Source organism: Sorghum bicolor, chromosome 2 (assembly GCF_000003195.3).
Source record: "Sorghum bicolor cultivar BTx623 chromosome 2, Sorghum_bicolor_NCBIv3, whole genome shotgun sequence".
In the NCBI taxonomy this organism is placed as follows: Eukaryota; Viridiplantae; Streptophyta; class Magnoliopsida; order Poales; family Poaceae; genus Sorghum; species Sorghum bicolor.
In genome coordinates, this window is record NC_012871.2 from 51,394,858 (window position 1) to 51,404,536 (window position 9,679).

At 38.3% G+C, this 9,679-nt stretch overlaps 1 protein-coding gene across 2 annotated transcripts; it reads left to right on the forward strand.

Annotated features, from left to right (window-relative positions):
• Positions 2,680-6,712, forward strand: LOC8071888 (GDSL esterase/lipase CPRD49). 2 transcript variants are annotated; one of them, XM_002459972.2, is made up of 6 exons: positions 2,680-3,078; positions 5,081-5,158; positions 5,634-5,774; positions 5,860-5,936; positions 6,012-6,164; positions 6,230-6,712. In XM_002459972.2, the coding sequence occupies exons 1-6, from the start codon at positions 2,971-2,973 to the stop codon at positions 6,441-6,443; spliced, it is 771 nt and encodes a 256-aa protein (XP_002460017.1). In that variant the 5' UTR covers positions 2,680-2,970; the 3' UTR covers positions 6,444-6,712. The 2 variants fall into 2 exon arrangements, with proteins under 2 accessions (XP_002460017.1, XP_021308072.1); XM_021452397.1 differs by having other exon boundaries at positions 2,681-3,078; positions 6,015-6,164.

A 9,679-nucleotide genomic window follows, 5' to 3' on the forward strand; every position in this document is an offset into this window, starting at 1 on the left:
TTCGGTTAAGGCTAAATACGTTTTCGGTTAATTACAGTTTTGCCACTGATTTTGTTTTGCTTATAAAATGCTCATTTTAACTCCGTTTTAATCCATTCAAATTTCGTTAGATCCATATTTACATGCTCTACATGTTAGAAATATTATTTTACTGTTTTGAAACTTTTTAATTTCCTGGTACTATTTAATTAATTATTTCTCTATAGGAAATCTTAGAAAATTCATATCTTTCACGTTTTAATTCCGATTTTCGTGAACTTTACGTTTGTGTGATCGTAGCGCTGCGTAGAATATTTTCATAAACTTTTATCTTTGATTTCTCACTGTTGGTGTAATGTTCTAATTATAGCTTGTTTGCTTTGTGTATGATTGTCTACATTGGATTGCGTGTTGTTGATTGATGATTGGGAATAGACGGTGAGCTGTACTTTGGTGATCAAGACCAAGCTTTTGAAGACCAGCAGGCTCAGGAGAGCTTTGAGCAAGGCAAGGATAACTTGGGATCATCCTTGTTAAATATTCACTATTAACTACACATAAATATCATATGCATGCTATCACCTTGTCGACCTTAGGAAAATCATAGATGATTGTTACCTGGATTCCTTGCTACCTATTTGATATGCATTTGCTGTAGATGTGCTAGTGCTTGATATAATCCATGATCTTATAAGATGATTAATAGCTATGCAATGAACATAAAAGAATGACAAATAACTGTATGAGATCTTGTCTGTACGTGATCACCCGGGATAACAGTGCAATCATGAGGGCTATAATGGCTCTGGCTTTAGCTCAGTATGGAGACCTTTTCTAGCTTGTTAGAGGTTACCCGAAAGGGCGGAGAGGCTGAAGCGACACGGGTATAGTGCGAGCCCCTGTCCCTATGTGTATAGGTTGCGCGTCATTGTGCCATTCGGAAGGGGGTATCTATATCTGCTCGCAAAGGAAACCTTGCGGCCCTAACATGTTAGACGAACTTTTGAAAGGCTTTATAGTGATCCCTGCCGACCTCCCTAGGAAGGGGGTTAAGAGATTAGTTACCTCGGGCGAAAGGGTAAATCATGACTCATGGGTAAAGATGTGCAACCTCTGCAGAGTGTAAAACTGGTATACTAGCCGAGCTCACGGTCAGGAGCGGCCTTGGGACATCTACATTAAGATGATGAGCTTATTATGTTATTATGTTTATTTGATTATCGTTTATGTAATTATGCTTACACTTGATCATGTGATTAATGGATTATTTATGCTACCTTGATATTTACTATCCAATAATTAAATATGCTATCTACGTATAAAAGCTAAATGCAGTCAAACCAGTGTCAGCTATTTGAGCCTTATGAACCCCTGGTTATACTTGTTGAGTACGATATGTGCTCACTCTTGCAATTTCCCAACACCTCAGGATATGATAATGAAGATGACTGGAATGAGAATTACCGTTATGAGTATTAGGTTTGGAGTCAACCAGTCAACAGTGTCTCTGTGTGGAGCTTTCGCCGAGAGCGTTGTTTACTTCATACTATCATTTTTGTATGAGACTATGTGACATATTATATTCCGCTATGTAATAAAATACTGCAATGGTACATTTGAGATTTGATTACTTATGTGTGCGACTGTTTCTGAGACACATATGAATCTTTTATGTATTCTATTTTGTTCTTAAAATATGGGTGTGACACTTTGGGTGTGACACTTAGTTCCTCCTCAGCCACAAGTACGGCGTGAAGCGCTGGAATCCTTAGGAAGTGGCTTAATAACCGGAGAAAAAGGACGGCCAAAATAAACTAATCTAAACAAGTTTTTTCTTATGCTTTATTGTAAACTGGGGGCAATGATGAAAAGTATGGCTATAAAGGTATACTAAATAAAACTTTAGGCCCGTTCCGGCTATAAAGGTATACTAAATAAAACTTTAGGCCCAGCTTTTAGGCCTTATTTAGTTGGTAAAATTTTTTAGGTTTTAGATACTGTAGTTTTTTTTTGTATTTAATAATTATTGTTCAACTATAGCTTAACTAAGTTTAAAAGATTTGTCTCACAAATTACATTAAACTGTATAATTAGTTATTAGTTTTTTTATGTATATTTCAGAATTTTAAGGTGACCTAAAAGGCCCCTTATTACGTAAAATGATTCCAAGCCACATTCATTTCTAACCGAACGGGAGTATGATGTCACTTGATTCTATCTGAAAATAAACCGTAGATATCACTCAACAATCACCAGCAATGTACACAAAAACAAAATTTAGATAACAAAAGCATATGTTAGGCCTTGATTAGATGTGAAAAATTTTGGATTTCGCTACTGTAGCATTTTCGTTTGTTTGTGGTAAATATTGTCCAATTATAGACTAACTGGGTTAAAAGATTCGTCTCACGATTTACAATCAAACTGTGTGATTAGTTTTTATTTTTGTCTATATTTAATGCTTCATGCATATGCCACAAGATTCGATGTTACAGAAAATCTTGAAAATTTTTTGGATTTCGGGGTGAACTAAACAAGGCCTTAGCCAATAAACACAAAAAAAATATCTGAATAATTCCAATCTAGGTACCATAAGGTGGAGAATGATTTATTTTTTTAAAAAAAATATGAAACTGGTTTGATAATTTTATTGGCTAAAACAAATTTTCTATGATCTTAAAAAAGATTAAATTATATTTTAGGATTTTAATTGTGTACATCTTTTAGATAAGAATACTGTAACAGCATAGAGTAGCTAGCGGTTGCAATAAAGGAAGCGAATGAAGTAGGCAGGAGTAGGCCGCAGTGAGAGTGCACTAGCTAGTAGCAGTACTACGCACCTCCATTCATAGTCTAGTGTCTACTCCGAGTCCGACCATCCCCATTCTCGGAGCAGAGTGTAGATCCAGCGAGGTGGATCCGCCATCAATTGCAAGGAAGAAGAGAGGAGCAGGACATCCAGTGGGAGTACTACTTGTTGGCAGGAGGACGATGCTTGGAGGCCGTCCCCTCTTCGTGCTCTTCGGCTCCTCCATCGTGCAGTACGGCTTCAGCAATGGCGGATGGGGCGCCGCGCTTGCCGACATCTACGCCCGCAAGGTACGCTACGCCTGCTTTTCTCATCTCCTCCAGCTGGCTCCAGCTCCACCTCCTCGCCGGCGACGGTGGTGGCGGCGATGAGAGATCGAGATCAAGAAACTGATATCCTTTCTGTTGGCTGGTCTGTTTCTGGTGCATCGTTTCCTGCTTCAAGCGGAAGGCAAAATATCTGGACTAGGGCCTTGTTTAGTTTCCAAAAAGTTTTGCAAAATTTTTCAGATTCTCCGTCACATCGAATCTTTAGACACATGCATGAAGTACTAAATATAGACAAAAATAAAAACTAATTGCACAGTTTGGTCGGAATTAACGAGACAAATCTTTTGAGCCTAGTTAGTCCATGATTGGACAATATTTGTCAAATACAAACGAAAAAACTACAGTGTCCATTTTGCAAAATATTTTGGAACTAAACAAGGAAATCTCTGCACCAAACTAGTTTACGCCTGGAAATAAAAAAAAAGTGCACATTTTCCGTTATGACAAATAATTACATTTGCATCTGGTTTGTATCTGTCAATCTGATTTCATCGATCGGGAAAGAACATACTACTTGGACAACTTTATAAATTTTGTGGCCCAACAAATTTTATATAACGTCGCGATAATATAAATAAGGTCACTCAGGCCTTAGGCCTTCTTTAGATGCGAAAAGTTTTTGGTTTTCTAGCACTTTCGTTTGTTTGTGACAAATATTGTCTAATCATAAACTAACTAGGATCAAAAGATTCATCTCACGATTTACAGATAAACTATGTAATTAGTTTTTATTTTATCTATATTTAGTGTTTCATACATGTGCCGCAAAATTCGATGTGACAGAGAATCTTGAAAACTTTTTGGTTTTTGGGTGAACTAAACAAGGCCTTAGATCAAAAAAAATATTTTAGATTTTGACGCTGTAGCAATTTCGTTTTTATTTAATAAATATTGTCTAATTATGAAGTAACTAGTCTTAAAAGACTCGTCTCGCGATTTACAAGCAAACTGTACAATTAGTTTTTTTTATCTATATTTAATGCTTTATGTATGTGACGCAAGATTCGATGTGACGAAAAATCTTAAAAAGTTTTTAGTTTTTGGGGTGAACTAAACAAGCCTCTGCCCTACTTTTCTTTAAAAGAAGTAGAAGACCGAACATACTTTTCAAATACAAGTATACTAGGATTTCCCGCCCGTTGCCGCAGGTATAAAGAATAAATATAAAAATAGGTTAGAATATGTATTACCTACTTGAACAGCTTGCATGTTCATAGAAAAAGCTGATTTGTTGATGTGGACATTACAATTGCATAGCTAGTGGATTTTATTTATATGTGATAGTAGATTGTCTAGTTGGATAGCTTGCATGTCGAGAGAAATAGGTAGTGAAGTTTTACTTTATAAGAGTAAGATTGCACAGTTTGGTTTGGTCACTCTCATGTGGGAAACAGGTTCACCCTCAGAGCAAAGAAGGCAGTGGCAGCAAACCAGGAAAGTGGCTGAAATGCTGTCGATTTGGGGCCCATTTGGCTCCGACTCTACCTACCTACGGCTACGGCTTGCGGAGCCAAGGCTCGCCGGCGCCAGCGCCACCACTACCCCCTTAGGCTGCGTTCGTTTAGTGTCTATTCCTGGCAGGAATCATTTCTGGTCAGAATTCGCTATGTAAATTGCACAAGGATTTTGAGCAGGAACGGTTCCAGGGCATGAATCCCTGCCAACCGAACGCAGCCTTACTGGTGTCATAACAGTCACTAGATTCTGCTCTTGATTAGCTGGTTTCTTCGTGGAACCTTTGTTCTTGTTACTACAAAAAATCGCACAGAAAACTAATGTATAACAGCGTGTCCTGAGTTTTTATTTTGTGACCTCACTAGGAGTAGGACAACCGGTAAGATAAACTCACTTATTCACATCTTACGTCAGATGAACCTTTGGGTCAATTTATTGGTGAACGAAACTACCTTGTTAGCAACGTTTTTACTTCAGTGGTGCTTATTTCTGCGTGCTACTTGTCCAGGCTGATATCCTGCTAAGAGGATATATCGGCTGGAACACAAGGCGGGCTGTTCAAGTGATGGACAAAGTGTTCCCTAAGGTATATATGGCCCGAAGATTCTCTAATTGTGTTTCTGTATCTCCATCTTAACAGTTATCTTTGTATCTATAAAAAGTCATTTTCGAGCAAATAAATTCTTACAGTTTTGGCCCTGTTTTTTAATCACTCAAAACTGCTACTGCCTAAGTAATACAATCCTTTTCTGTGCAGTTTTTCTAACAAAAGGAACTCCGCATCTTCCCTTCAAGCCTATTTCTTCCATTAGTCTTAGCTAACAGCATTATGATATACTGCTGACTACTTGACCCCCTTTAACTTGTTTAACGTATCATAATGAAAATTTTCAGTAGGTTTTAGTTTCCAATCTATATGATGACACACGTGTACGTTCTCAAGGACCAATACTATGATGTAATGATCCTAATCCAATTTACAAAATAATGTATGATGATATTAAAAAAATTAGCTGACTGCCCTCTAAATTTTAACTGATTCTACTCTCCATTTGCCATAGGATTCAGCAGTGCAGCCGTCTTTGGTAATAGTTTACTTTGGTGGAAACGACTCCATTGCTGCTCATTCTTCTGGTCTCGGGCCTCATGTGCCGCTAGATGAGTACATAGGGAACATGAGAAAGATTGCAGCACACCTAAAGGTAGAGCGTTGATTAGCAAGATGTTCCTGGAATGGTGGTGCACCTGTAGCTAGTTGTTTGACAGTTGGTTTGCCTTTGTCATCAGAGCCTCTCTGAGAAAACACGGGTCATTTTCCTGAGCTGCCCACCTCTGAACGAGGAGAGGCTTCGAAACTCAACCAGGTGAGCAATCAGTTGCATGGTGAATCCTGGCTTGTTGCAGTATAATACAAGGAACTGAACATATTATGTGTGCAGCAGTACTATACTTAGTGAGATCGTCCGGACCAACGAAACCTGCCATCTGTACTCTGATGCCTGTGTAGCTTTGTGCAAGGAGATGAACCTGAAGGTGGTTGATCTCTGGCATGCCATTCAGAAGAGGGAGGACTGGATCACTGCATGCTTCACGTGAGTTTGCTGTTTGTTCTTGGCGACAGCCTGAATAAGAAGACAGAATAACTTTTGTGTTGCAGGGATGGGCTGCATCTGTCTGAAGAGGGGAGCAACATTGTGGTGGAAGAGATCCTGAAGGTGTTGAAAGAGGCAGAGTGGGAACCATGCCTGCACTGGAAGGCGATGCCCACGGAGTTTGCTGAGGACTCCCCCTTCGATCTTGTCTCCTCCAGTGGTGACACCACTGTGAACCCGTCGGAGTGGACAATCCACAGGAAATTACCATGGGACTGACTTGTATTTGTGCCTTTGTGGACTTGATTTGATTCGGTGGTTTGGATGCATGCATTTGTTCTACCTGGATGGAATTGGAATGAATCATGATCCTCAAGAATAACGACGGAGGACTGGAGTTAAGGGGACCCGGAGAATATGATACCATCATCTTTTCTATTCCAGACCTCGTTCTCTCGAAGATTGATTGATTATTATTGTGCTTTCCCCATGATTATGGGTGTGTTTGGATTGATGGCAAGGGGGGCTAGGATGCATCCATGTTTTCACTTTTCAGTGGTATGGCCATCAAAGTTGTGTGTTTGATGACAGGATGAGCAAAATTTTTTGTTAGGTTAGAGTATCACCAAGAGTCTTTCTAAAACTCACTCTATAAATCTTTATTTAAACTTTTAAAGAGTCATTGCATAAAAATTATTTTTTATATCTTTTTTACTTTTTAACAGTTTTTCTATATCTTATTGCACTCTTAAAAGTTATTCTCGTTTTCTATCTTTAACTAGCGTGAAATCCAAAATATAAGATGGCTATATTAGATAACTATTTTAAAAAAACTGTTAGAGGTTTTATTACCTTAATATCATATATAAACAACTACGTGTTACACATTAAGTGTAGTCGCAATATAGATTACTTAATACAACTTGATTTAGTGTGTAGATATAAATACTATGGCATAAAAAACAACGTTGTCTTGGTTTGGTTTATGCTAATGTTGTTGTTATTGTTGTTGTGTCTTCATTTGTTATAGGTAGTGATTGTGCTAACCTTAGAATAGGTTATGGTACTTTTGGTGCAAAATCTTTGGGTGTTTGCACTTTTCAAAGCGAGAAGCTATCTCAATTCGGCTTCAAAATGCTATTTGTGTTTAAATTGAACATGTTGGCGATCCATTGGTTTGAACCATTTAAACTATCATTTAAGTAAATTTTTTCTTACTTTAAATTGGTTTATGTAATGGAAAAAGCCTACATAACCCCCTCAATTATCCAGTGTAGTCTATTTCACCCTCCGAACTATGAAATCAGATATTCTACCCTCTAAACTTTCCAAAACCGGTAAAATAACCCCCTCGAGCGATTTTGGAGGGTGATTTTGTCTTTTTCTTTTGATTTATTTCCGTTGAATCTTTACAAAATCAAAATAAATCACAGAAAAATTATTAAATGAAAAATCTAATTTTGTTGGACTCTTATTGAGTAGATCTATACAGTAAATATATAATATGGTATACTTTAGTACAAAGTTTTTTATTTAGCTTTAAATCTATGTTTTCTGTAATTAATTAGATTAATTCGTATATGCGGTTTCTATGGTCCAATTATGGTAAAATTTTTATGGTGGGCTTATTATTATATGCTTGAACTATGTTAAAAGTTTCATACTCATTGGATCATGTATAACTTAATTATAGATAAAGCACCGTGATCCAATGGGTACGAAATTTTTACTATACTTTAACCATACAATAATTAGCTCATAAAAAATTCACCATAATTGGACCATAGAAACTGCGTATATGAATTATTCTAATTAATTAAAAAACATATATTTAAAATTATAGCAAAAAATTTATACTAAAGCATACCATATTATATGTTCACTGTACAGATCTACTCATGTGGAGTCCAACAAGCTTAGATTTTTTTATTTTATGATTTTTGTATGATATATTATGATTTTTCAAAGATTCAACATAAATAAATAAAAGAAGAAAAAAAACAAAACCACCCTCCAAAACCACTCGAGGGGAGTTATTTGACCGATTTTGAAAAATTCATAGGGTAGAATATCTAGTTTTATAGTTTGAGGAGTAAAGTAATCCACTCTAGATAGTTTGGGAGTTATGTAGATTTATTTTCCTTTATGTAACTATATTATTAATAAGAGCAGAACAAAACTGTGTGTTGTTTGGACAATTAAAGCAAGTATCAAATTTAGTGATGCTTTATCAGATAACACTAAACTTTTAGTGATAATATGGAACTATGGATCCAAGTTTTAGTGACAATGATACTGCTATAGACAAACATGTTGTTTGTCCTATTCCTAATGCATTTGAAAAACCAACTCTAACATTATTTTTCACTACTACGAGAAACTTTGCGGTCATTTTTTGTTTTTGTCGGCGGGCATTCCCTTTGCCTGGAAACAGACGTCCGGGTTAATCAACAACACAGGCGGCCTCGATGCTCACCTACAAAAATAGCAACTATAGAGGCGGCATCTCAATTAATGGATAAAAGAAATAAAAAAAATCCCATGAGCCTACCAACGAGCCCGTTCTTAGCCCTGAGCCCAATCTGCGACTGCTCACGGGATAGTGAAAGCCGTTTTGGATAATTGATAAAACCCTAGTACTAACCTCTATGCTAAGTTTGTAGACTTAATGAGGTTGGTATATGCCAAGTGATGGAGCAAGTGATGATCATGGTGATGAAGGTGATGACCACAAGATGATCAAGTGCTCAACTTGGAAAAGAAGAAAGAGAAAAACAAAACCCTATGGAGATCAAGGCAAAGGTATTGCTTAGGATTTTGGTTTTGGTGATCAAGACACCATAGAGGGTGTGATCACATTTAGGATAGATAGCCGTACTATAAAGAGGGGAATTCTTTGGCTAAGCAGTTATCAAGTGCCACTAGGTGTCATTGTTCATGAGCATGCATTTAGAACCTAGTGAGCTAACTTAACTCCTTCAAAGAAAATGTTTGTGAAAATGCTAACACACGTGCACACTTGTTGGTACACACGTTGTGGTGTTGGCACACTTTAAGAAGGAGGTGGAGTTTGAAAGGCAGAGAGAGGATGGGTTCCTCTCTCCCTCCCGCCGAGCTTGCGAGGCGGGATTCGGCGCTTTTCGAGAAAATGAAGTGCATATTTTCTATTGCGCCGGTGGGAAATTTGGAGAAGTTGTGGGAGTGTTTCTCGCTGAGGAACACTCACCGGACGCTGGCTTCTGGAGCACCGGACGCTGCGTCTGAGCGTCCGGTGCAGACAGTGCCTGTCCCAGCTAGGGTAAGGCACCGGACGATAGGCACCGGACGCTGGCTTGAGCGTCCGGTGGTTAGCGTCCGGTGTGAGGGCGTTTTGCAACCCTCTCTGCGCATGAGTCCGGTGAGCACCGGACGCTCAGGGTGCGTCCGGTGGCTTGCGTCCGGTGACCGTGCGAGTTTGCGGAGCTCTCTGCGCTTGAGTCCGGTGTACACCAGACGCGTCCGGTGCTAACTTGCTC